The 27,951-nt window shown below is 44.5% G+C and overlaps 1 protein-coding gene across 1 annotated transcript; it reads right to left on the bottom strand.

Annotated features, from left to right (window-relative positions):
• Positions 1 to 168: 168 nt before the first annotated feature.
• Positions 169 to 17,665, bottom strand: pisd (phosphatidylserine decarboxylase; the record flags this gene model as incomplete). The annotated part of the gene is made up of 7 exons (XM_080527975.1): positions 169 to 2,296; positions 3,958 to 4,118; positions 4,404 to 4,553; positions 6,383 to 6,521; positions 6,704 to 6,940; positions 9,649 to 9,814; positions 17,466 to 17,665. The coding sequence occupies 7 exons, from the start codon at positions 17,663 to 17,665 to the stop codon at positions 2,072 to 2,074; spliced, it is 1,278 nt and encodes a 425-aa protein (XP_080384101.1). The 3' UTR covers positions 169 to 2,071.
• Positions 17,666 to 27,951: the final 10,286 nt, after the last annotated feature.

Below are 27,951 nucleotides of genomic sequence, written 5' to 3'. Positions count from 1 at the left end.
TCACATGATTCAAGTATATTACAACATACATATAAAAACAAGTGTGCAACAGGCTGTGGCCAGGCCAGATCCCGGCGTTTGGTTTCTGTATGCAACACTTAGTGGAACAACGTAGCCAGGGGTATTTTGGTGTCACCGGAATCTCCCCCCCCCCCTCCCCAAGTCCACTATACAGTATCTGTTAGACCCCCACCTGGTACTGTTCGCATAAAGTTCATTTCCAGAGGGGTCCCATTTTAACGAGGTTACTTCTCCTCAAATTGAACAATAGTGCAGCCAGCAACACAAAAAAGTGGCAGAGTTCAAAGCAAAAATTAATACAACAAAAAAACAAAACCAAAAACCCCAAATACTTTGCATTTTTGGCACTACTAAAAAAAAAGAATAACAGAAAAAAAAATAGCTTTAAATAGCTCAGCCCTGGGTATCTGAATTGTTCTTGACTTGAAACTTATCACAATCATTATCAATGCTTCACACATCATTTGAATTACCAAAACAACTTAAGTTTCCCAATATTAAGCGGTTGACTTGAGATTATCAAAATAATGTCACCACCAGAGAATTTCCCGATTATGTTAAGAGCCAATTCAACAAAACCAGATGACAAAAGCACCGGTTGCCAGTTCCAGTTTCTCTCACCCATGATTCTACCAGCGGCAGCAGAGCGGCCTGGCTGGCCCCGCCTGTGTTTAAGTAATGATGGTCAGAGGGACAAGAGTCCATCAGCCTAAAAGGTATGGGCTCCAGAGGAATACAACAGGAGGATTTTAGTCCATTAATGGATTGGTTAGATCAACACACATCATCATCATCAATCATGTCAGCATCACTTCATTATTAGCATAGGTTAACAGTTTTCTATTCTAATGTGACATACTTTTGTTTAGTATGTTGGTATTTAAGTGCGGCTTGAGACCAGCTGCCATGCTCAGTAGTATGCACCACAACAAAAACTCCAGAAGAACACATTCATGTTGGTTTGAACCCTCTTGGTGAGTGTGGTACTCACTGGGCATCAGCCCATAGACGAGAGAAGCAGCGATGGCAGCAGCGTGACTAGTTCTACTGGTGATAAACAATGCAATGCAATGCTGTGCTGCTGTGATGGCGTGGCAGAGTGTTCCAGACGTGGGCTTACACCACAGACTCTCCTGACTGGGAGTCACAGTCTGTTCTCTCCAGGAGAGGAGGGAGGGAGAGTCAGTCCACATCATCCAAACTCCAGGGTCCTCCTCTGGGGGAGTGGTGGGGGAGGGGGGCAGAGAGGGTGACTGAGCCGGCGTGGACGGAGAGAGTGTGTGAGACAGATGGAGAGGAGGAAGGCATATCAGAGTCAAGGAAGTGGAGAAAGAGGGGCATGTGTTCTCTGGTACATTCCTTCTTCATGTTGTAGATAGTGTGTGTACCGTGTGTGTGTGTGTGTGTGTGTGTGTGTGTGTGTGTGTGTACTGTAAGTACAACAGCCTGTCCACATGGCAGTGGCTGTGTGACAGAGGTTATCTGTCCACATATCTGTGTTTGTGTGTGTGTATATGTGTGTGTGTGTGTGTGTGTGTTTGTGTGTGTGTTTGTGTGTGTATGTGTGTGTGTGTGTGTGTGTGTGTGTCTCAAACCTCAGAGCATCTCCCCTGGAGGAGAGCCCTGAAAAAAGGCAATATGGGTAAAAGAAAGAAAGAAAGAAAAAAAGAAAAAAAAGCTATATATGTTATTGTTATGGCATTTCTAATAGCCATAATCTTGATTCTGCTGGTAAATGTACACTCTTTGCAATGTGTTTGTACCACTGACAAAAGAAACTAAATAATAGTTAGTAGAACCAAATGAGGGGCCGGTCCCCATGGTAGTAATGCAACAGTGGTAGTTTATTTGTGAATGCACTGTGAATACAGTGTGTGTAGTTGTACCATTTTTCAATTGCAATGTGCGTATACTGGACGTGTGTGTGTATGCGTGTTTCATGATAACCTGTGCGCCTCTGCTCGTATCTGTACACACACACACATTAGCGTGTCCGTCATCAGTTTTCAGTCTTGTGTTCCCCAGCGTGTCTCCGTATCTCCTCTCTGCTTCACATTGTCCCCAGCGGCTCTCCGTAGCGGATCTTCTGGCCGGCCTTAAGGTTGAAGGTGAAGTCGCGCGGAGCCTCGAACAGCAGCACGATGGTGGAGCCCAGGTTGAACTCTCCCAGGTGCTCGCCCTTGCGCATGCTCACACCCTCCCGGTTGTTGTTGGACACGTAGCTGAAGTCGTTGTAGGACCCTTTGCTGTAGCGAGGGCTGTTGGTCCGCAGCTCCTAGAGACAGGAGAGAAAGACAGAGACAGAACAGTCAGTCAGTGCTTCTGCTTTGACTCGAGTTGGTGACTCAGACCTCAAGTCACACTTAAAAGTAGACTGGGGATATGACATGCGTAGCCAAATGAGCGGGGGCGACGCTGCCAGAGACTTTGAGAAATGGAGACGCAACAGACGAAATGTACACTGTGTAGTTGAGACAAGTGGACGCTCTCACTACAATATCTCTGATGGAAGTTGCTTTGTTTTCACAGGTCAGTGACATCATACCCCCGAGTCAACATAAAATATTGAGTCTACCTAAAACGTATTGATTTGGACTTAAAATGAAATACTTTGGACTCGGGTATGCATAAAGCCTGTGCATATTACATATGTAAAATAAAATAAGTGTTTTCCCCCCGCAAATTAAGTCCCATTAGATGATGAGAAGCGGCTGGTGAATGAGGTCATATCCTGTTGTGTTGACGGGTGGGAACAGCTTGCCCCGCTCCTCCCCATCGCTCCTTGCCCTGACTAGGCTGTGTGTGTATGTATGTGTGTATGTGTACGTGTGTGTGTGTGTGTGTGTGTGTTAACCTCCTCACCTAATGACCCATATGGGTTATGTAACCCCTGGCAACAATCACACACCACAAGTCTTGACTATGTTAGGCTACGGGAAGCAGGTCGTCAGTAACGCACACATAACACCCAGAACGAATTTCACTCATGATGCTCATTGATGAAAAAAATCGGTTTTAGGTATAAAACAGGAGCTATTTCTAGTGAGAAGCAGGAGACAGCAGGGAGCAGCTGCACAGAGCACCAGCGGGTGGCGCCGTTAGGGAGTGAGAGAGCTTCTGAACACACTGTTTGTTGTGCCAGCTCAGTGGAGAGTTGACCAGAAGTAGGGTGACTACATTTTCAACCCCCCAAACCGGTACCCTTAAGTGTACTGCACATGTATACACACACACACACACACACACACACACACACACACACTCACACTCACTCACTCACATAGTGTGAGGGAGCTTAAATAGGCAAATCCAGAGTGTACTGTAATGTGTACGTACAGTCAGAGCTTAGGAGATGGCCTGACTCAGGTGAGTGACAGCTTACTTATTCACTCACTCTCTGTGGAGAGGAGTCAGTACCCCTCAGTCTGCCCTCTCTTAGCATTGAGATATAATAATGTAATACATAAACTAGATACAGCTAACTACAACCACCCCATGGATTTCCTATCAGAGAGCAGTCAGTTGTCGAAGAAGTAGAAGCGTGTTTCAGTGTTTTTCAGACCTGCATCCGATTGCCCTTTTCACCAACTTGCCTTGGACTTGTATGCTTGTGACTTCCCTTCAATTTGGTGAAAGATAATATAAATACAAATATGCTTCTTATCTTCATTTAACAATAACATGTTATTGCTCCCCTGCTCTCAAGCCATGCGGACGTCACAGTGACCTGACTTGACCTATGTTTAAAGTGAGGCATGTGACCATAACTTGGGCTATGAGCTGGTAGTGGCATAATGTCCATGGTGACAACATGGACTGGGAGAGCAGTGGTGGAGAGCAGTGGTGGAGAACAGTGGCGGAGAACAGTGGCGGAGAACAGTGGCGGAGAACAGTGGTGGAGAACAGTGGCGGAGAACAGTGGTGGGTGCTGCTGACCTTGTCAAAGTAGATGCGGATGGATCCCACGTTGGTGGCTCCCACGGCGGTGAGAGAGAAGAAGCCGTGCGTCCACTCTCCGCTCAGCACCACGCGCTCGTTATGGCAGAACAGCTCCTTGATCCAGCGGGCCACGCCCGGGTTCACCGACATCAGAGACCCTGGGAGGGAGGGACACACAGGGAGGTTAGCACGGACAGACACACGGACACACACGAACATGCACGATACCACAGCACTGTGCTATGAGATATGGCTGTGTAAGGTGTGGCATAATAATAATAAATGTATATATCACTTTTCTGAGACTCACTCGAAATACGTTTGATCAGTGGAAACCTGTTGTATAGTTTGCATGTTTGGGGATATTAGGTCGAGTGTGTGTTTGGGATGTATGATGTGTCCTTCGCAGTGCACTAGTCCTAACATGGTTGAGTAGTACTGACCAGGGAAGTGTCTTCTGTGTGCCACCCTCCAGTCTGTCGGGGAGTGGAAGCAGTGGTAGTCCCCTGGGGCCAGGTACACCACACAGTGGAAGAGCTCGTTGCCCTCCTTAGTGACCAGCAGGTCCTGGAATGAGCTGGGGTCCTCTTCATCTGGAGGAATGGACACGCGTGCGCACACACACACACACACACACACACACACACACACACACACACACACACACAGATACAATCAGTAAGCTGGCACAGTGTTGTAGGACCAAGACACTCACATAAGTAGTTATTATTTTTTATTTTTGGGGGGCAGTCCCACTCATATTATTATTTTATTGGACAGATACAGTGAAGACAGACAGGAAAGTAAGGAGAAGGGAGAGAGGACATGTCAGCAAGGCATGGGCCAGATTTGAACCCATGCCGACATGGGCATATGTGTGCACTGTAGACCACGGTGCTAGACCACTAGACCACCCCAGGCCACATGTAGGTAGTTCTGAAAGGATTGGATAGGTGTAAGCCATAATAACACAGTGCCCTCCAAAAGTATTGGCTGGTAAAGATGAGTAAAAAGGGTTATAAAGAAAATCACCTTTTGGTGAATTAGCTCTTCTCCTGTAAGTCTTCTCCTGAAACATCTAATAAGGTTGGAGAACAAGGAACCTGAGACCATTCCTCTGTACAGAATCTCTCCAGATCATCCATGGTCCTAGGTCCTCTCTTGTGCACTCTCCTCTTCAGATCAGCCCACAGGGTTTCAATGGGGTTTAGGTCAGGGGACTGAGATAAGTGAGATAGCCATAGCAGAAGCTTGATGTTGTGTTCAGTGAACCATTTTTGTGTTGATTTGGATCATTGTCCTGCTGGAAGATCCAATGATGACCCCGTTTTAGTTTCCTGGCAGAGGCAGCCAGATCTCCATTTAAAATGTCCTGGTATTTCCACCTCTCCACCATACTTAACAGTGGGGATCAGGTTCTTTTCGGTATAGCCATCCTTCTTTTTACGCCAAACCCACCTTGAGTGTTTGTTGCCAAAAAGCTAAATTGTTTGTTTCAGCTGACCATAGAACACAGTTAAAGTTCCAGTAGCATTTAGCATACTCCAGGCGGTTACGTTTGTGGTGAAATGGCAGGAAAGGCTTTTTTCTGGCATGCCTTCAAATAATTTGTTTGCATGGAGGTGGCATCTAATGTAGTTTTGGAGACTTAGGGACCCCAAGATGCTTCTCTCCTCTGTAATTATCCAACAGTGATCCTTGGGGATTGTTTTGCCTCTCTTACCATCCTCCTCACTGGGCGTGGGTCCTCTTCCAGGCAACTGAGGTCCTCTTCCAGGCAAGTTTGTAACAGTTCCAGTTGCTTTTACCTTTTTAAGCATTGCCCTAATGGTAGATATGGGCATTTTCAGGTGAGTAGCTTAAAAAATAAAATAAAATAAACTATTCCCTGACTTATGAAGCTCAACATACCTTTCCCTTATTTGTGTATTCTCTTATCTTTCCCATGTTGATGTATGAATAAGGGAATATGGCCTCTGTGTCACCTCATATTTATACTCCAGTGAAACAGGAAGTCATGGATTACTGCTTAAAAACACTCTGATCTACTTCAAAAAGTAAAATATATATGGAAATGGCATTTTTGGAAATGGAAAAATGCTTCAGTTACATTTTGTTCTAAGAATTTCTTCAATAATTGTGGCACACGTGGTTTTGTTAGAAATGTTTTTTTCTTGATGACATGATGATTTTTTTGTGTAACATTAAGCTAATTCACCAAAAGGTAATTTTTTAGAACCCTTTTTACTCATCTATACCAGTGGTGCCAATAATTGTGGAGGGCACTGTATAGAAAATTCTACCTTCAAGTTATTATAATATTGCTTACACCAATGTCATACAGTGTGCCCCTAGGGGGCTGGTGTTGATTTGGGACTGGGTTTTAGTGGAAGAGGGGGGGAAGGAGGGGACAGGTGCTCACTTTTGTCGATGGCTAGGTTCTCTGCCCAGGATTGTGGCCCCAAGAAGGTCTCCAGAGAGTAGGTGACCCCCTTCACCTGCTCTACCTCACAGTTCCGTACACGGCCAAAGTGCAGGATCTTGCCATCTGCTGGGCTGATCTGAAATGTGACAAACATACGGAATCATTACTTTCAACATTTATTCTGCCGAATTTAGCAGGACATTCTTTAATACAAGCTAAAGACCAAATAACTGCTAAATAAAGGATTACCGTTTTAAATCAAATTGAAACACACACACACGCGCGCGCACACACACGCGCGCGCTCACACACACTCACCACACAGTGCGAATCACACACGGGCCGGGCCGCGGGTTTGAGTTTCCGTCTGAAGAATTCTCCCAGGTTCCTGTAGTGGTGTAGGTCCTCCACGGCGGCCTCCTGCATGTTGACACCAAACGTCCAGATATAGAGGCTGTAGACGGGCTTCCTCAGCCAGTTAGGCAGCTCCACCTGGTTCAGCCGGCCCCAGGCCCGGGAGAGCAGCCGTGTGGGGATAGACTTGTACAGAGCCACCTGAGCAAGGAGGGAGAGAGCCTGCATCAGGACGCTGGAGGCCAAGACAGTACACCATGGGTCTAAGGAAGGTTAACAGCAACCGTTAGCTCATTCACTTGCATCGGAGGCCATGGCATGCGCAGGGACTCCAGCAAGCAAGGTCAAAAGTGTTGACTAGCCAGCGTTACGCCTTCTTAAAACGGCACTCGCCAAAAGAGTTTGCCCCTTTCGGCAGCATCGCAGCGATAACGCCGCAGAAAATCTCTCAAGCTCTGTGATGTGAGACAAGTGTGGGAAGTAGGGGTGGGCATCAATGATCGACGATCGATAATTGATCGATAAGGATCTTGGTCGATCACAAAATATTTTTCTCGATAATCATTAATATTTTTTTTTTTTTTTTTTTTATAATAATAATAATAATAATAATGGAAATTAGTTTGTCCACGTTATGTGTGAAAAATGAACTTTGCATTTGCCTTCGCATTGAATTTCGCAACGCAGTACGGCATGATGCAACAAGTTCCCGTACGTTAGTGTAACCTCCAGTAATTCCAGGTTCCCCTCAACAAAGAGGCACTGAGAGCGTCTTATAAAAAAGTTCAAGTTTATTACACAGTTGTAAAAAAAGGTTAGCAGAGCAAGCTCGGAACATGGCGAAGCGAGCGAAACGAAGCTTGGTGTGGGAGCATTTTGATCTGAAAGGCGACCTCGTTCATTGCAAACACTGCGCAGTGACCTATAAATACAACACGACAACGACCCCGATGAAATACCACCTGCAAACCGTGCTCCTTCGCTACCTTCTCAGCCCTCCATCATGTCTCATCTTATACGCGGGAGGTGTGATGCACAACGAGAAGAGAAAATAACGATGGCCATCTGTAAATTAATTGAAACAGATATTCTGCCGCTCAGTTTTGTCGAGGGTAGAGGATGTCGTGCGCTGATGCAAATAGTCGAGCCAGCATATCCTGTTCCATCGCGACGTTCCATGCTTGTTATTTCTGCCCTATTTTTTTTTAATTTTTTTTAAAGCTTATCAATTAATCGATAATTGATCGTTAATTCTTGCGATTATCGAAAAAGAAATGTTTATCGTTTGCCCAGCCCTAGTGGGAAGCCAAGTGCGTTAACCCCAAGCTGCTGCTGCTGCTGATGATGATGACCATAATGATAATGATGATACTAGCCTCTCCCATGGGGCACCTGGCCGCAACCAGTCTGGTTTGTTCGCTAGGTCCGCTATCCCCTGAGCTCCAGATGGTTTGTGCTTGGATCGCAGTGCTGCTTTGCTGGCATGGATAGCTTCTGCGTAAGTGGATTAGTCAGCTTCAGTACCAGCTGACAGGGAGAGGAGTGGTGGTGGTGGTGGTTGTGGTGGTGGTGGTGGTGCCAGCGGGGTAGAGAAAACTCAGGGCTTAGTACTTTGGACTCTTGCGGATCGCAGCTCCTGTCCTGCAGAGATCATCTGCGATATACTGCATTAGCAGAGGTTTTCAGACACAATGTGATTGATACAGGGCTTATACCATTTAGGGCAAGCGTGACTTTAATTCACTGATTGTGCACTTAGCAGTGCAGGGACCCTTCCGGCCACTTATCCCACCCCAACAGCTGCAACTGTTGGGTTTAAGTTAAATCCTAATTCACCTCATATCGGACAACACCGCTACAGACCAGTACTTTAACTAGGCACATTAAAAAGCCCTGTTATTGACTTGCCATGGCCTCAGATGCAAGGTCAGAAACATAATGTAGCAACATACTGAACACAGAGCTAACATAGCAACAGTGAATTAAATTGTGTACTGTGGCAGGATTTATCAATTCACGCTGAAGGGAGGATTAAAAAAAAAAAAAGAAAGAAGAAAAGCTCACAGAGTTCACACACTGTAAACAGCCAAACAAACAGTGGATGGAGAAGGGAAGGGAAGAGAGGGTGGGAGGGAAGGAGAGGGGAGGGGAGGGATGGGGGGATGGGAAGGTTCTGGAGAGAAACACTGGTGCTGAGTGGGACTCTGGAGAGGATGAAGGGAGGGAGGAAGGGAGGAAGGGAAGGATGGAGAACACAGTTGGAGCTGCTCTCTCTCTCTCTCTCTGCTCATTCATCACTGCCTGTCAACAGCAGACACCACAGCATCAGAGGATGTGGCGTGGTAGCGCGTCCATTTCCAGGATTGAGAATCCCTATTGAATAATGCTCAGGGAGGTGGAATAGATCAACATTAAACATTAACATTATAGAATGTCGGTCAAGGGAACAGAGTTGACGGAAGGTAACGTGGTGAACTCCCCGTCCCCGAGCACCGCGGCAGAGCGGAGCAAAACAAAGCATTCCTCTGTTTTGTGTGTCGCGCACAAAAGGGCCTTTGATACACGTCAGGGCCCACCACAGAGAGAGCACAGCTCAGCGGGTCCATATGTGCCCAGCCATCTGTGGCAGACTGGGTGCCCCTCACACATCAGTGCCTCCCGCCACAGTACCTCTACCTTACTAACCACCTAGGGGAGCCCGGACATAGGGGAAATGAACCATGTGAACAGAGTGAGAATAATGTCATTATTTGGTGGGGGTTGGGGGGGAAGGGGAAGGGGGGGGGTTGGTACCTCTGGATGCTGAGATAAAAAACACACACACACACACACACACACACACATATATACACACGCAGAGAGATGAGGAGTATTGTGGGTCCTCCTCTGGCAGTAGGAGCAGTACTCACCCGGCTGGTCGGTCTCCAGCCCACCTTGGCCAGGGGCTTGAGTGCACCGAAGGGCAGGAAGTAGTAGAGGAGGGAGAGCGGCCATGAGCGCAGCCGCAAGATGGGCCGGGACATACAGCTCAACTGGCCAAGACGCCGCCGCAAGGCCAACTGAGGGAACTGCAACCTGCGCACCATACAAAATGGGTTGGCAACAGGGCTGTGTACAGCCAATACACTAATACACTACACACACACTGAGAACAAAGTCTCATACACACGCAAATATATATACACAAACGCACATACATACATACACACAGACACACTCTCTAACTCACATTAAGAACAAAACAATGTGACTACACAAAAATGCAGAGTGAGAAAAACACAACAGGACAGATCTAAAGGCTCGTCAGATCTTCCCTCATTCTTACATGACACGACACACAATCCCTCACCATACACCCACTCTTCGCCCTAATCAGTCCGTTCACACGCTCAAATAGACTCTGACTGGTGAACAACTGCTCCCTACTGCATCCCATTTTCCAAACACTCCCGGTGCAGATGCTAGTCTACACCTGTTGTTAACAACACATTAGTTATTTTCTTCAAATTCCTGCTCTATTAATATTTGATACCCCCACTGCTCTATTTTAGTCAAGCCTACGGTGTGCCGTGTGTCCTCAAAGTAGTGTGCTGGTCGTCAGTGTAGTATGCACAAAAATATATATATATATTGCTCTGAGATACAGAGCATCTTAATATCAAATGATATAGGCTAGTCTAGAAGAGGAGAGCCAACAACCAGAAATGCATAGTAAACAGTATAGTGTATGAACCCAAACAGCCAAACAGCATCGGCTTATAATAACTAGGCTAACCTATGTCTGACTGCCATGGAAACGCAGTGTGTTAGGGCAGGTTTCACTGCCTGGGTTTCATTCGTCTCCATACAAGGAACAACTAGGGCACAGCGATGCAGCGTCGGAGTCTGAGGGGGAGGCCAACGCTGCAACAAGAGAAAGGACAGGAGCTGGCAAAACTAAAAAACACTGCTTTATAGTGATCCGTGTTATGGTTAAGAAATGGTTATGGGATATAGGCTATATATAGAAAACCCACCAACTCAGCCACCTTCATTTGAATGTAGAGGGGATAGTTACAACGGGACAACACAGAACATTTGGTCGCATTTTGCGACAATCTTACTTTGCTGTGTGAGTTAAAAAATGTTTTAAAAAAGGGCAAAAACTAGAATGCTCATTGGTCTACATAATGTTTTCATAATGCAATATGTTTGATATTCATTCAGGCCTCTCGTTGTCCTTTCACTCTAACAGCAGCCTGATGGCCTACGAGTGATGCCAAGCACACGTTTAGAATCGCAAACAAGTTAGAAGTCACGTTTAGAATCGCAAACAAGTTAGAAGTCACATTTAGAATCGCAAACAAGTTAGAAGTCACGTTTAGAATCGCAATCAAGTTAGAACAAGTCACGCTTAGAATCGTGGCTATTCCAAAACCGGTAGTTTTCGCCTGCTGAAGTGAAAGCCATAGGCCTACATGAAAACAACTTATCTAAATCACTTGCTACATTGTTGGGAAAGGAAAACGACAAACCGATCTCGCGCTGTTATGCTTTTCTCCTCTAACTAGAATGATTTGGCCTAAATTACGACACCAAATAGATATTTAGGTCTACCCCTATTCAGCATTTGTCAGGTATTTATTTCGACCCCTGCAAGTTGTGATAGAATTATATTCTTATCTTGGGTGCATCTATACAGAGCGGAAGCCTTCATCAAAGCAGCACAACATGTCTAGTAAGAAAATATATTTAGCTTTTCTCTCTGCTGTGTCTTATAATTTGTATTGACAATCGTTAACTATGTGTGGTCAGTAGTTTAAAAGCCAGATTTGACATTTTCTCTCTATTCAATATGACTTGCCTTGGCCTGTCCTGTCAGTGTTAAGGCATGCTACCTGGAAGTGCCTTCCCCTGCATGCAATTGTGATGTCATGATCATATTGTCTCATTAAAGAATAGGCAATGTAGCATGTAATGATTTTCTGTATGCGTTTGTAAATACTGTAGTAAGAGTATTGAAATTCATGTTTAGCACACACATAGCACAAGTTCTCTTTGAATGCAATGGAAAGTTCATTTCTAAGATAACTAACCTACTTTCTTTTGTGTGACAAAAGGCTGGTGACCAAATCATGTGCTGGTGCCACCAAATTAAGTTATAATACCAGTGTAATTAACACCAGTGCCACCAGCTAAGTCTGGAGCCCTGGACAGCTACATACCCATGACTAACTCCATTTGATGCCATCACAGACATTTCCATTTGTTATCAGTAAGTGAAGCTGATGGGTTCATCTACAGGCCTCCTGTCAACTCTTGAGAGGATGAGTAGGAGGAAGTCTCTCAGGTAATTGACACAAGGAGGTGGTGCAGCCGGCTAAATCCAGATTAGCTCTAGTGTGTCAGGATGTGGGTCATATTTGGCCCTGAAAATGATGAGCCAGCGCCAGGGCAGTTGAGAGGATGGGGTAATACAGATTGGCTGCGCTGCGCTATAGGTCTACTATCTATAGGACTAAGAAGACCTGTCCACTCTAATCAGGATAAGAGGCCAGCCTGACCTCCAGCCACGGCAGGGTTGGACACTGACACCCCACCGGACATGTGTACGTCTGTCCTGCCACACAAACATCCATGCCAGCTGTCCTCAAAAGCTGATGACAACAAATGAGTAGTCCGCCAACACACACACACACACACACACACACACACACACACACACACAAAGGAATACCTACCCAATCACAGAGGCACAAACAAACACACACACACAAAAAAACAGATACTACACATGACAGCTGAGGTGAAACGCAACGTATGTGATAGAGATGCTCCGATTAGGGTTTTTGGTGCCGATCACTGATCACCGGTCACTGGAATCAGTGATCTGCCGATCCGATATCACCGATCACAGCGTCGAAAATGGCAATTGAAGCATTCTATTTATTGTGTAGCATTATTTATGTTTTTAATTATTCTTAACACCATTGACATTGTATATTAAGTATTCAAATGAAATTAGGAGATGAGAAAGTATCATGAATTGACAACCATCTGTTTTATTGAATTCACAACCACCTGTAGCTTACTTCAGGAAAAACAAATAAAATGTGAAAATAAAAATCATAATAAATAAAATGTACACTGTCACATCAAATGTGCAACATTCCACTCGAATGAGAGGAACTAGGGGCTCTTAGAGAACTTGGAGCTTATACTGTAGCTTTCCTGAGAAACAATAAACATACCCAAACTAAACTGCAACATAAACAGGCTATAGCCAAATATAAAATACTGTTTCAAGTCAGTCAGTTTCAAGTCATATTTAGGAGGAGATAAGACAGCAAGTCAGCAATAATCAATAAAACAAAACATTGCACCTAAGGAGATTTCAGACTCAAACCTTACTTCTGATTAAGCAGCATCACTGGCAGATTAGCCTTGAGAAATACAAGCATCTCAGCGTTTTTGGCACTCAGCCTGTTCCTCTTATCATCTAAAATATGTCCTGCTATGCTGAAAAGTCGCTCGCTATCTACACTTGTGCAAGGTGCACAGAGGAAGACTCGTGCTGCTTGTGAGGCTGCGCTCGTAACATTCGCTCTGGAAATCTGATCAGCACTCATGGAACGCCTCTCGTCCAATCAAGTGACTCTGTCCCTTTATGACGCTGAACCCAGCGTGCGCTTCGGCGCCCCTCAGAGCGAATGTACGAACGCACCGCCTGAGCTGCTTCGGAATGCAAATTAGCCTGCTAGCTAAAAGCTCTCAGCCAAGTTCCCCCATACCACTGCGTTGGCCTCGCCGTAACATGCAACAACATAACACAGCACTAACGGTAGAACTCACTAGCAAAGCATATTGCCAGACTGGCGACGCCATTTCTCTATGTAAACTGATCGGCCGTGTTTGATCGGCCGTTTTGAGAACTCCGATCAAAACCGATCAAGGGCATATCGGCCGATAATGATCGGCGCCGATCAGATCGGAGCATCTCTAATATGTGAGACTGAACAGTGTCCATGTTTCTAGACCAGTCTGTGAATTCATTAACGGAACACGTACACTATTTGTACGATAGATCGATCCACTGTACAATCGTACAGTCTAGCAGATGATGCATGCAATGCACAGAAGAGAATGAGGAATGGCATCAAACTGTTGGCGGAGGTTCCTTAACTGAGGGTATTACCAAGTGAAACCAGAGAATGGTCGCGTGGACCTTTCCAAAGTCTTTCACCGGAACCGGATCTGTTGACCCTTCAGGTCAGCCTGCTGATCGGGTTTCTACCAGACAGAGGATCTGACGGGCCTCCACCGGTACGCCAGCGGCCCCCTACGTGTGTCTATATTAATCCCCGGTTTCATTATAGACCTGTTTATGCCTTCACCGCTGAATCCGATCAATTGAATGGAGGTGTTGACATGCCCTTTGTGAAACTGCAGCGAGTGGCTGAGTGATTGTCACCCACCCCAGCACAGCCATTCACACGGTCACAACAGAGCCCATTATTGTTCCACCTGAATAACAGCCACATCTGAGGAGGCCTGCATTCTGCTCAGCAGCAGTGCGTGACACCTCACAATAACCCTACCATCCCCATTACTATAGCTACTCAATAGTCAATATATATATATTTAGCTGATGCTTTTGTCCAAAGTGCCTTACATTGCAGTGAGTGCATACATATTTCAGTATATATGTGGTCCCAGCAGGTATCGAACCCACAACTCATAACCAACTAAGCCACAGAGGACCACCTCCCACGATAACCCCAGCATCACCACCGTAGTCATGACAGCACCTACTACCTCACATGATAACCCCAGCATCACCCCCATAGTCATGACTGTAGCTACTACCTCACATGATAACCCCAGCATCACCACCGTAGTCATGACAGCACCTACTACAGGGGTCGGCAATTAGGTTTGGCCTCGGGCCCAAAAAATTTTGAGCCACCAGATGGCGTGCCAAAATATAATCAAAGGCTAATTTAAGTAATTGATTGTTAAAAAATGAAATGTGACACGTTCGAATGCTTTAACTTTTCTTTCGAAAAATGTGAATACATTTCCGCGTTGTTGTAAATCAATGACACATCGCTAGTCAACTAACACAGCTTGTTGTGTGAGCCTGCTAACAGTGTAAAGTAGTGTTCTAGTTAAATAGGTAGCAGTGGGGATTACTCACCCAATCCATTGCGTTGCTATTCTGGCTTGACTAGCGAGTTTGTGTCGTGATTCTCAAATTGAAACGTAGTTCCGTGTTTCAAAAGTAAAGTCATTTTGATCATCCGATCGTCACAAATGTTACTGGAACTCCGCGACGGACCGCCTTATAAGACATGCATTTGTGGGAGATGCAGAGAATTGATCAAGATAACTGTAAACTTAACTGTAAAGGAGGAGTTTTTTTTCCCCTTTCCATACATGTGTGGACTGACGATGTAGCGGAGCCTAACTTATTCTAATAATTGTTTAACATACTTTTATTCTGATAATTATTGCCCGCTCCTCCCAGACGTACAACGTCACATTATTATTGGATTGGCAATATTGTACCCTACTTGAGTGAGAAGTTAGCTACATATTTAACCTGCTAGCTAGCAAGAGAAAAATAAAAATGTCATCCAAAGGTCTAAAGAGGAAGGTTGACGGTGAAAACAGGGCATTTAAAGCGGAATGGACAGAGAACTATGCGTTCATCCTACCTGGTTTCATTAATGCAAAGCCGATGTGTCTTATCTGTAATGAAGTTGTGGCTGCTTGCTAACACTATAATATTAAGCGGCACCACGAGACAGTGCACCTCGCTGCCTGATTGTCTGTCCCTGTGTCATTCACTCTCAACATGGATAAAAGTACAATAAGCATTCTTTAGGTGGTGGTAGATTCTTTATTCGGACAGTATAGCCGCTATATGTGGGAATGTCGGTCCGATATTGTAAAAAAAAAAAAAAAAAAAAAAGAAGTGGATTCTCTAAATAATCTGCTGGGCCAAATATTATTGGTGATGGGCCAGCAATGGCCCACGGGCCGCCTATTGCCGACCCCTGACCTACTACCTCACATGATAACCCCAGCATCACCCCAATAGTCATGACTGTAGCTACTACCTCACATGATAACCCCAGCATCACCCCATAGTCATGACTGTAGCTACTACCTCACATGATAACCCCAGTATCACCAGTTTACACTCAGTCATTATGATTGTAGCTACTGTACATGGATAGGGGGGCAGACAGGGTTACTACTCCCAATGGGACATGCTGCTGGACTGGTATAGCTAGCGTAGCGAAGTGAGGCTCTGCGTAGCTAGCAACTGCTCTCCTTGCCACTGCCCTAGTTTGGACACTGGGCCACTCATCCCTCCGCTAAGCTCTAAACAGGACAGCAGCGTTTACATGGCTGGCCAAATACAGAGCACCTAGGAGAAATGGTACTGCACTGCACTGAATTTACCATAGACAAATGATCCCATTTGTTGATAAAGAAAATGGTATTTGTATTATAAAATAAAAATAAAAAGATTGGCAGATACAATCTTATTTTCTTACAAAACCTGTAATATCCATATTTCAATCTACTTAAATCTAATAGCATGCAATTGCCAGGTTTACTGGAGCGTAAAAATCACAATTCAATCTGGACTGATAATATCCCACACACTTAAACGTATCGCATGCTACAGCAGGGCTGGCTATGGTTACAACCATTAAGTGGTGCATTAAGTACATAACACAAAAAATCAAAACATCAACATACTTCTATCCTTTTTTTTCTTTGCTTGCTATCCTGTCTCCCTCTCTCCGCCACACAAACGTGCGCTTGCATAGCACCCCCCTTCTTTCCTCAATGCAGGCAATATTGGCCAATCACTGACTGCACAGCATCCTCTCCTGGCTCCCCCCCCCTCTCTCCCTCACTCTCTCTCTCTCTACTGTAGAGCAGCTCCACGCAGCTCAAATCTCTCTGTCCTCTTCATTCAGGCCCACTGCTTCCTAGCTGGCCTGGCTTGGCCTGGCCTGGCTTGGCCTGGCTACGTAGGGGCTAGCCTCAGTGCTACAGTGGAGCAGAGCCTGGCCTGGCCCAAATGTATTGTTCCCTTCAGACTACCCGCCTGGAAGGGGCTTAAGGGCATTACGCTGCAATTAGGCCAAACAGAGGCTTTGTGCGCCTGAGAGAGAGACAGAGGGGGGGGGGGGGGGTTTGAGAGTGCTCTGACATGCCCACTCAATACTCACCCCCTCTCTGCCTCTGCTATCCACTGCTCATCAAGCAGCCAGGAGAAAGCTCCACAAACCACAACACCACCACCACCCACGCACATAAATACATACATACATACATACATATATACACACACACACACACACACACACACACACACAACAGCTACAGTCCCAATCTCATGACAACATTATAATCTCCTCTCTCTCTAACCTAACCATACTCTCTCTCTCTCTCTCTCTCTCTCTCTCTCTCTCTCTCTCTCTCTCTCTCTCTCTCTCTCTCTCTCTCTCTCTCTCTCAATCCATCGCTCTCTCACAGACTGTAAACAAATCGGTCTCTACCATCGATCGCTCTCCAGGTCCATCCACTCAGCCATGTACAGCAGACAAATACAAACTAGCATGTCCACGCTAAGGCACTCGCCACTCATTCTCTCTCTCTCTCTCTCTCTCTCTCTCTCTCTCTCTCTCTCTCTCTCTTTCTCTCAGCGTAGTAAGGACAGTACCTGAATCGGTTTCTGTGGCTGAGTCCAGAGAGCCCCTGAGCGCCCTGACCCGTGCCCGTGCCCGTGCCGCCGCTTCTGCTGCCTCCCTGCTCCCCTGCTCCTCCAGAGCTGACCGGCCGTACCCTGCGCACATCAACCCTAACTCTGTGGAGATTGTAGCAAGACGGAGAGCTGTGCAAAGACCTGCAGCATCTCACCATTTCCCTGAGCTCCGCGCCGACTGCTGCAAGCTCCTGCTCTGACACATGATAACTGGGGAAACGCACACGCAGCACTCTGCTCCTTTCTCTCTGCCTCTCTGTTTGTGTGCATCTCTTCTGTCTCGCGCGCGCGCCGTTCTTTCACTCCTCTAAGCCCTGCCCCCTCAGACAGGACGGGAGTGAGTCTCTCTCTCTCTCTCTCTCATATGACTGATCTGAGATCTGCATAGTCACTGTGTGCTGTAGTGGGACGGGGAGCTTTATGGAGAGAAATAATCCCATCAGTTGGTGTTCATGGTCCCTGTTCTGCTGCCAGCTCCCCAGTTTTACCTCTGATCAGCAGGGCTCAGAGAGGGGGTGCAGGGCCAGCTGGACTCTCTGCTCCCCCAACCGCACTAACCACACTAGACCACCCTCTACTGCACCTCTAGCCGGCAAATTACTTCACACTAATTAGCCTGATTGTCATAATCTGCTACCTAAGCATTCCTTAGAGTAAAAGACATTTGCTGATTTCTAAACTGTGTGGTTGTCAATGGTTTTCTTAAATAATCAGAATCATCAAGATCCAAGATGCAACCCGGCACTTTGAACTCTGAGAAATGTGACAAGACACCAAAGAGGTGTTATTATTTGGTGTATATCAGCATATCAAAGAGCTCTTTGTTGGTGCAAATGTCCTTGTTAAGTATCGACTAGCCAATTCTTAGTGTAAGATACAATCAATTTAACTTGATTGGATTAGCCAGTAATTGTGAAATGTTAAATTGTGAAATTAACCCAAATTGTGGAATGCACTGCCAGTTTACATTAGGGATGCAACCTCAGCAAATATTTTCAAGTCAAGACTAAAATCCCATCTTTTTAATATTGCCTTTAAATGACTAATTAATTAAATGATGATTAGCCTATATAATGATTAAAGCACTTTGAGCTGCAACATTTGCAGGAAACGTGCTATACAAATAAATCTTCTTCTTCTTCTTCTTCTTATTATTATTATTAATTCATCAACATTTCTTAGAGGATTTGATCACAGTACTGTTTAATGCTAATTTGTGGCTAAATATGATTTGTGAGGACTATCAGTTTGTCCTCCCTGGATGCCGATATCAGTGGCGCAAACTTAAGAGAAAGATGCGAGTGTGACTATCGTGATGAATTCGGCGGTCTGTGTAGAAGGAAACTTTCAGACTTTCAAACTAGACAGCCTAGAAATGACATCTAAGACAGGAAACAGGACGCAACCCATTTCCTCCTCCATCTGAACATGCTGATGCTGCTACTGACGTACCGCATGACTCACAATAAGAGTTCCCGTAACAATACACATGAATTGTCAAAATAAAGCTGTAGTACACATTCCATCTATGTATCCCCAAAGTTTTTACTGTTCTTTCTTTTTTTCTCTCTGTTAATTGTATCCTACAATAATCCCTTTGGTGTGACTAGATTACATGGCTACTGAACTACTTTCATGAAGAGTCACAATCAGAAAAATAAAACATGTACTGTGGAGAGTTATCTAACATTTTCTAATTTTCATTACAAATGTAACTGTACCTTTTTCCAGACGATTAGCTCAAATGCGAAGTTTCTAACCCAGAGCTTGTTAAAGGTGAAGGCTACTCAGTTCCTGATCGTCTCAGTTTGAACAAAGTGCTGCATTTGGGGGTGGACACAAGCCCTTTAAGAGTGTGGGCGGGCAGATGTAATCCCATTGGAGAAACAATGATTCCTGGGTAAACGTGTCATCACTCCAAAGTAATGGTCCAAAAGCAAGAATCAGCTTCACAAAATTCACTTATCTAAACATGGGGTAGGAATCTTATCTCTCTATTCCAAGACAGTGAGATACGTTTGCAGTGATGAACTGGACCAGCAAGTACTGTATTCTCTTGATAGCACTAGTGGGATCCTGTTATTACAGCCACCCAAATAAAGCCTTCTGTTAGACCATGAAATGCCTTATCTTAAGCAAATATGACAGTCTCCACATCATGTCGATTTGAATATTGAATTACCTGCAGATGACGACAAGCATTCATAAGGTATGAAAACTCACTGACATGAAGTAGCCACCGGAGTTTAAAAATGGGATTGAAGGTAATACATCTCAAACAAACTGTACTGTACAGGAGAACTAAACACAAACCTACTGTATGTAAACATAAATTGGCATCTAGTATGCACCTCAACTGAAGCCAGACTCAGCGGTTCCTCTGGGTGGACGGACCCAGATCGTTCCTGGCCCCAAGTTGCATCATGTCTTTGGCTTGTCAACGGGAAGAGTGAGGGGCCACTCCAGTCTGCTGAGCTCATTACAATTCCATCCTCATCTCAGCCCAGATTCACCCACAGAAGAATTCTGCCCTTTGTTAGAAGTGCATGTGGGTCTCTTGTTCTGAATCCGGCAACAGTGAACCGAAATGTGATGTGTGGGCATAACTTGGTGTGTGTGTGGTGTGAGTGTGTGTGTGAGTGTGAGTGTGTGTGTGAGTGTGTGAGTGTGAGTGTGAGTGTGAGTGTGTGCGCACGTGCGCGTGCACGTACACACACACACACACACACGTGCACACACACACGTGCACGCACACATGCGCACACACACACACACACACACACACACACACACACACACACACAATAATGTGTGTGGATGGGAAGTTGAGGTCATGATGACAATGGCCTTTCTAGTGACCAGAGAACCTTGTAAAGTGCATGTTTGATATTGGCAGTAGTACTGGACAGCTCATATGTAGTATTGGACAGCTCACAGGATGTGTAACACAAGGTCCACCACAGTCCTGTTTAGCTACGAGATCTAATACTTTAGGGGAAGTCCTCGAAAATGAAACAGCCAATAAGGTTGCATTCCCACAGTGACAGAATCTCACCCCATCCCGATTCATTGGAAAGCCTATTGAGCAAGCCCACAGGGGCCCCATCAGGCGTGCTTCACAAAAGGCAGGAATTCATCACTATACTGCCTAATAAATATTCACTCGCTTGTGCAGCATACAAGCCTACTAAGCGGTCAGAAACATACAGAATATTATTCCTTATTATATATTATTCTTATTATTATTAATAATAATATTATAATAATCATAATAAGGAATATATGCAGCAGTATAGAATGTCAACTCAACATTTATCTACATTCTGACAAATACAATCTCATCAACAACCCCTTCATTCAAATGTACTATGGCAGACATATCTGAATGAACCTATCGTTGTTCCACGTCATTCCTGCCTCTTATCTGTGTACAGGCATAGCATAACTTTGTATCGGTAAACAGACCAAAGGCCTTAAATGGAAGGGATCTGGATTTCATCTTGGTCTGACAATTAGGTTTGTTGTCGCTTGGTTTATTTTGGCCGCATTGTAGATCCAAGGTGATATCATCCATGACATCATCTGTGACTTTGCTCGCTCTAACCCCCATAGTCCAAATAGACAAACGTGTGGAACCTCTGTCAAATGTCACTATGTCTTCCACTACAACGATCAACCGAACCATGGCCCCCACAAGATCATGGTGACCCTGTCCTTCCTGTCAACGTTCCGGCAGCATCATCCCACAGAGAGTGGCCCTCCTTGTCACCCGATCTAGATTAGTTCACCCACTCCAGCTGTTCTACACTAGACAGTTAGAGCAACCTACAAATGCGATTAATAGGTCTGCACCCTGACAAAAATAGCCCAAATAAACCAGAGCTGTTGGACTGATAAAGCCAAAACATTGAAGGTAACTGGGCCATATTATTTGCTATGCCGTTCTAAGCCATCAACATCATCATCGCGCATTGAGTTGCATCTTGTAAGAAATGCTATACAAATAAAATTTGATTTGATTTGATTGCCACCGTGGACAGCTGCTCCCCTTGTACACATGACTACTGGTGAAGGAACAGTGAGATCCAGAGCCTTTTTCTCCATTAATTTGACACTCCACAGTGTCGAAAAAATGCAGACATTGGAAAAACAATGACAGGTAGCAAACAGAGCATCACACACAAACAGAGCGCACGCGCGCGCGCACACACACACACACACACACACACACACACACACACACACACACACACACACACAAACATCCAGACACACACAAACATCCAGAGGTATCAAGGTTTTGGGTTTGTCGTTCATAGAGGAGGGAATTAAAAAGAAATTATGAAAAATGGACGACTGTCACTCCTCATGGCCAGCAGGCTAGCCATTTTAAATCAAATTCAACCAGTTAAAACAGGTTAAATTTGTGTTGACTGCAACAATGTGGAGTTCTCCACCATACCCATCCTGGACCGTGGGAGGGACCCTGACAAGAGGTTCTCCCTACCTGTGTTCCATTGGCGATGCGTGGAGGGACCTCGATGCCCAGCTTCTGTAGTTCTCGGTCCTTGTAGCTGATGTATTGGTCGTATCCCATGTAGCCCCCACCTGTAGCCACGAGGAGGGGAAGAGGCCTCACGCGAGCCTGCAGGCCCAGGGAGGCAGCATTCAGACGGCGTCGCCCTAATAAATACAAACACAGTACAAACATTTACACACGTTTAACAGACTTCTATGTTTATCTATGGTTGACTTTCATGCACTCATATTGAGTTATGTAAATGTATGTCAGTGAAAGTTCACCATGCAGGTTTTAGCGGGCAATGAGCTTGCTGCCACTGCCCCCTATTGGCTAGAACTAGAGAGGCACCAAGAGGTACAAGGTCGGCATTTTGCAATCCCCCACCTTAGGGACAGGAATGGCTCAATGTGTCTAGCATGCATTGCAACACATTGCTCATGTTGACATCCTTAGTGTCTGAAGGCTCTCTCGGCCTTTGCTGATCATACTGGCCTTTGCAGATGCTCCAGATCGTCACACTGCACAAATTAACCAATGGTTGCGTGCCGCCATGTATACAGTACATTGCAGTCAGGCCACAGTAAGGTCATTATAGGCCCTCTATAGCTACAGTATTGTTTCTATTGTAAAGTGCTTTGAGTTGCATTCATGTACGAAAGGCGCTATATAAATACAGTTTCACTTCACTACAGTTAAGTCCACTGCTAAGGGAGTTCACCCCATTAAGAGTAGTGTACTGTAACTCACCACTGAATATTGAATGCCATGGCACCTGTTGAGACTGTCGGGTCCCTTGTGTTCTCAGGAAGAGACAGCCACTGTAGGCAGAGAAACAAGATGGTCTTTTAGTACCACATCATCACCATTCACTACCCTGCGCAGAGACCACAGCCGTGCAGAAGCGTTATTGTTATTACTCATGACCTTGGAGCTAAATAACGTTTCGTTCAGGGCAGGCGTTCTCACATGATTGCAAATGATCCTAGCAAATGATGACATGGCAGACAGTAATTAGTCTGACACTAGATAGACTAACCCTAGTCTCACATCTACTACGACCCTGGTCTGGCAGACTAACCCAGTCTACCACGAGAGGAAGGGCATCATAGGCAAGAGCGACCTATGTGTTCATACAGGCTACTCTGAATCTGAATTGCAGACATGCCAGAAACAAGCTTCATTTAAATGTTTTATTGAAACAATAATAAATCACAAACATTCAGTCATGCAATTATCACAAACAGTCAGACATAAGATACAGCACTTCCTTTATTAGTACAATGAATAGTAGAAGACTACTTGGATATGATTCGATGGATTAATACGCTATTAAAGTCCATAGCTGCAGGATGTGACAGACAGAAGAGGAGACCGTCTCAGGGGCAGGTTAAGACGGCTGGCAGCGGGTCAAAGCGGTCGCTAACTACTGTAAATACAAGTCAATGACTCGAGTCTAGTAGTCTAGCTAAATATTTACCTGGAAAACAGTCCGTAGGCAAACGTTGTTAACCTTGGGGCAAAACAGTCCAACATATTCAACGTGAACACATGATGAAAGTCATAGACTGCTGAGTGTGTAATCACAACTGGACACGACTGTCGCCAACAGTGTTGGACTGGTAGTTCATCGCTTGATTGAGGGACTGACATTAAGCCCTGACACATGGAGGAAGATCACTCAAACACTAAACACAAACGGCTGCAAGTTGTCAGCTATTGAAAAAAAAAGTTGATGACAAGTAGCCCGAGCTAGCTAGCCATCTACAACTGACATAAGACAAGTGTGACCGGTTAGACATGTTCTTATAGCTATCTCTTCTAGAAAGCGTGCAGCGATGTGTAGCTACGGCACAACAAACTACACAGCAACGCAATTCAGGGAAATGTAGGTTTAATTTATACACACATGCGATCATTTACCTGCCAATTCTGCACGCTGTCAAATGCAGCTTATTGCAGCACACCCTCCGCAAGGACGCTGCCATCTTGTGAATGTTTGTGAAGGTTCGTGTGAAGGCGCAGACCTCGGCGCAAACCACCAATCACAAGTCTGAGGGAGGCTTCTTCTATTTCTAAAAACACCACTATCAATGCCATGGTCAAAGGACTTTGCTGCCATCTACTGTTTTGGAAATAGTACTGTGCTGCTCACCACGGTAAATATGAAGGTTTCATCTGTCATGCAAACAACAAAGCGGGCTCCCCATCATTTCGTTGTAAACCAGCTCTTTTCCCTTGTTTTAGTATTTTTTTCCTAGCACCAGGGGAGCCCCCCCCTCCCAAATTTCGTTGTATGGTACCTGTACTGTATTAATGACAATAAAGACCATTCATTCATTCGTTGGTAATATCATTACTTAAAAACTGGAGGACTTACCTCTTAGCTGCACTGCTGTCTTCCATTTTTAGTTAACCGTTATGACCGTTATAACCGTTCTAGTCACGCGAGTGATCATAAGTTCAAAATCTAAGAACTTCTTAAGTGAGTGTGACTAGATTAATGATGGGAATTCTTTTGACTCGTCCTGGTGAGTCGACAATATACTTGCACTAAGTATTATTTTGTTTTACATACAAAAAGTGAAAGACCCCAAAAAATGTCTGTATTTTTGTTGTGATTCGGTGTTGTTTTCAATGGGATGGGTGCTATTCCAGAGTTTGAACTTTATGTGTAGCTGTTTGTCCGCTATACATTATCATATTATGGTAATGTAGATCGATATACCTCACCTACCTGCCTGAACTTTGAATTTGCCATGAGCATTTAGCTAATGGTGGATATTTTTACTTTTTTACTCTTCTTTCGTATTGAGGACTCCACTTGACTAACAACCAGGTGTGACAGGACGTTGATTTTATTACTATTACGTCCCACAAGGAGGATTTAATCAGACTGACATTCAATTGTTGATGTTATTCTGAATTTGATAGCATCCTAAATTTCTCAGGCTGGCAACATTGCTATAGGCTTGACAAAGATGGTTATTGTCTACCTCCACTTTTTATTTACATAATTCTTTAATTTCTATATGTATCTTTTGATAAAGTTGACCAGGTTTAATTTGCATGTATAACCTATGGCCACAAAAGTCGCAGGTTAAAGACTAGATTTAGGTTGCACTGTATTCTGCCTAATACACATAACTCTGCTGAGCTCTTTTTTGTTGTTTTTGTTACCTATGGTAAAAGTCGTAAGTACCATTGAAGGGAATGGCTCCTGTTGGAGTCAGCACGGTTGTTTCCATCATTTGGGGATGGGAACACTTGATGTGCGGGGGGAGGGGGGTTGGATGGTTTGTGTTTGTTTTATGGTACTCTTTTACTTTTGTATACTTTTTCTTTTTGCTCTGACCTATATTTTAAAATGCACTTCTCTAGGTCCACTACACAGTTGCTCAGGCTGACACCCTCCTCTAATGGGAATACTATTATATACTCTGCAACCACTATCATACACTCTGCCTACCTCACTAACAACATACAATGACTAGTACTAAGGTCTCGATAAGATCAGGGAAGGGTCAGATTCTTCTCATGGAATGTTGGGGGAATAAATGGGCCAGTTAAAAGGGCTAGGGTCTTCTCCCATATTAAGAAATTGAAAGGTGACATTATATTTCTCCAAGAAACGCATTTACGTACCACTGACCAAATGAGACTCTCTAGACCAGTGGTCACCAACCTTTTTAAGCCCAAGATCCCTGACCTCGGCCTTGGTGAAGGCAAGATCTACCTATTGAAGCGTTGAGAGAAAAAGACAGCCAAGATAGTACTTAATGACGTTTATTTGCCTGTATTTTAATTAGATGCAATGCATTGGTCCAACATTAAAATTGATGCAACAACAAAAAAAAGACTGTATCAAGCATATCAGGCAGCTGTCTTGCTTTAAGAATTGTACATAACTGAAATTCAATTCAAAGTTTGATTATGTCATTTCATTACAACACAAAAAAATAAAGGCATGGAATGGAGGAATGTATGATAAAATAATTTTGTTCATAGCAATGTTAGCTGACATTCTTGACATTTTGACACTTGACTGACTTAATTATTATTCTTACTTATTAACATTGACAAACATATTTACAATTAGCATTTTATAAAGTAGAACTGTAATGTGTACTTTCTCAGTCAGTGCTAAGTGCAGTCATCTTATGCAGCATCACTTTTCACATCAAAACAAAAGTAAAACTAATGTGTACTTTCTCATATTATTAACATTGACAAACATATTTACAAGTATAGCATTTTATAAAGTAGAACTGTAATGTGTACTTGTGTCTCAGTCAGTGCTAAGTGCAGTCATCTTATGCAGCATTACTTTTCACATCGAAACAGTCATGTTACTCACTCAAGTCAGTGTGATGGTTGTGACTGGATACTGTCTACAAGTGCTTTGTAGTTTGGCTCATAGCTACTGACTGCCAGTCTGAGACAGTCTGTGAGGTGTCTGTCAGTAAGGCGGCTCCTGTACTTTGAAAATGACATTTCACAGAGATATGTGGATCCAAAGTAGGCACTCACTCTTAGTGCACATGCAGTGAGAAGAGGAAACTTCTCTCTGCTGACAAGTCCCCAAAAGTCACTGTCCCTTGACCTGGCTTTCAGCTCTATGTCATTTTGTAAATCAACCATCTCCATGTCAACTCCACTTGGCAAAGTAAATACTTGCTGGAATTTGGCTGCTACAAGATCTCTATATCAATGGGCACAAATGGGTTTGAGACAAATGCAGCAATATCTCCCATGACATCTAACTCACCAAAACGCCGATTGAACTCTGTTGCCAGTTTGTCCAGGGGAGCACAGTACTGCTCAGGGTGAAAAGCATCATTGTCTTCCAAGGCCTGTGCCATTTTCTCCAGGTTGGGAAAGTGTGTCAGCCTCCCATTCTTTAGGTGTGTGTGGTCCAAACACCGAGCTTGGCCTTGAACCCATTTACTGCGCTTATCATGTGGGGAAGGTGTCGGTCTTTTCCCTGCAGCTCGTAGTTGAGTGCGTTCAGTTTTGCGGTTATGTCTGTCAGGAACCCCAGGTCCAGTAGCCACGCATCGTCTGCCAGTTCCTTGTGCTCCTCGTTCCTTGTAAGTAAGTAGGCCTAAGTAAGTAAAGCTTTATTTATATAGCACCTTTCATACAAGAAATGCAGCTCAAAGTCCTTTACAACAGGAATAAGAACATAAAGTGAATAAAAACATATATAAAAACATATACATGCATAGAATGAATATAAAAGCAGGGGGAAACAGTAAAAAGAAAAGGTAAAGATCTGACTTTCCACACCAATTTAAGTCCTTTGCCTATGAAAATATTTTTGCCTTGTCGACAGGAACGTCTTGATCTCGGGCAGCAAGTCGACAAATCGCTGCAGCACTTTGCCGCGACTCAACCACCGCACATCAGCATGGAGAAGCAGGTCTCCGTAAGCAGCGTCAAGCTCGTCCAATAACGCTTTGAATAAGCGGTGCTGAAGCGCTTTCGCTCGAATCGAGTTGACTAGTTTCACCACCAGTGTCATTACATGGGAAAAGTCCAACACCTTACCAGCCAAGGCCTGCTGACGAAGGAGGGAAAATCAGGGTCATTACGACACAGTCCAATAAATCCATTGCGCGCACCGCGCATTGCTGGGGCCCCGTCAGTAGTAATCGCCACTAGTTTATGAATGGGTATGTCATTTTCACCCACATATTTTTTTAACTCATTGTAAATATCCACACCCCTCGTTTTCTCCTTTAAGTGCAAAAGAGTGAAGAAATCCTCCTTTGTTGTAGAATCCTGGAAAACCATTTTGACAAATGTTTTTTTTGCGAGTCACGTAGCAGTACTATTCTCTTATCTGATTGGTCACTTTCATGCAGCATTTGCGACACAACAGTTTGAGAGAGAGAGAGAGAGAGAGAGAGAGAGAGAGAGAGG

Source organism: Nansenia antarctica (genome assembly GCF_963989245.1).
Source record: "Nansenia antarctica genome assembly, chromosome: 4".
Classification (NCBI taxonomy): domain Eukaryota; kingdom Metazoa; phylum Chordata; class Actinopteri; order Argentiniformes; family Microstomatidae; genus Nansenia; species Nansenia antarctica.
This window is presented reverse-complemented; position numbering and strand designations above follow the sequence as displayed.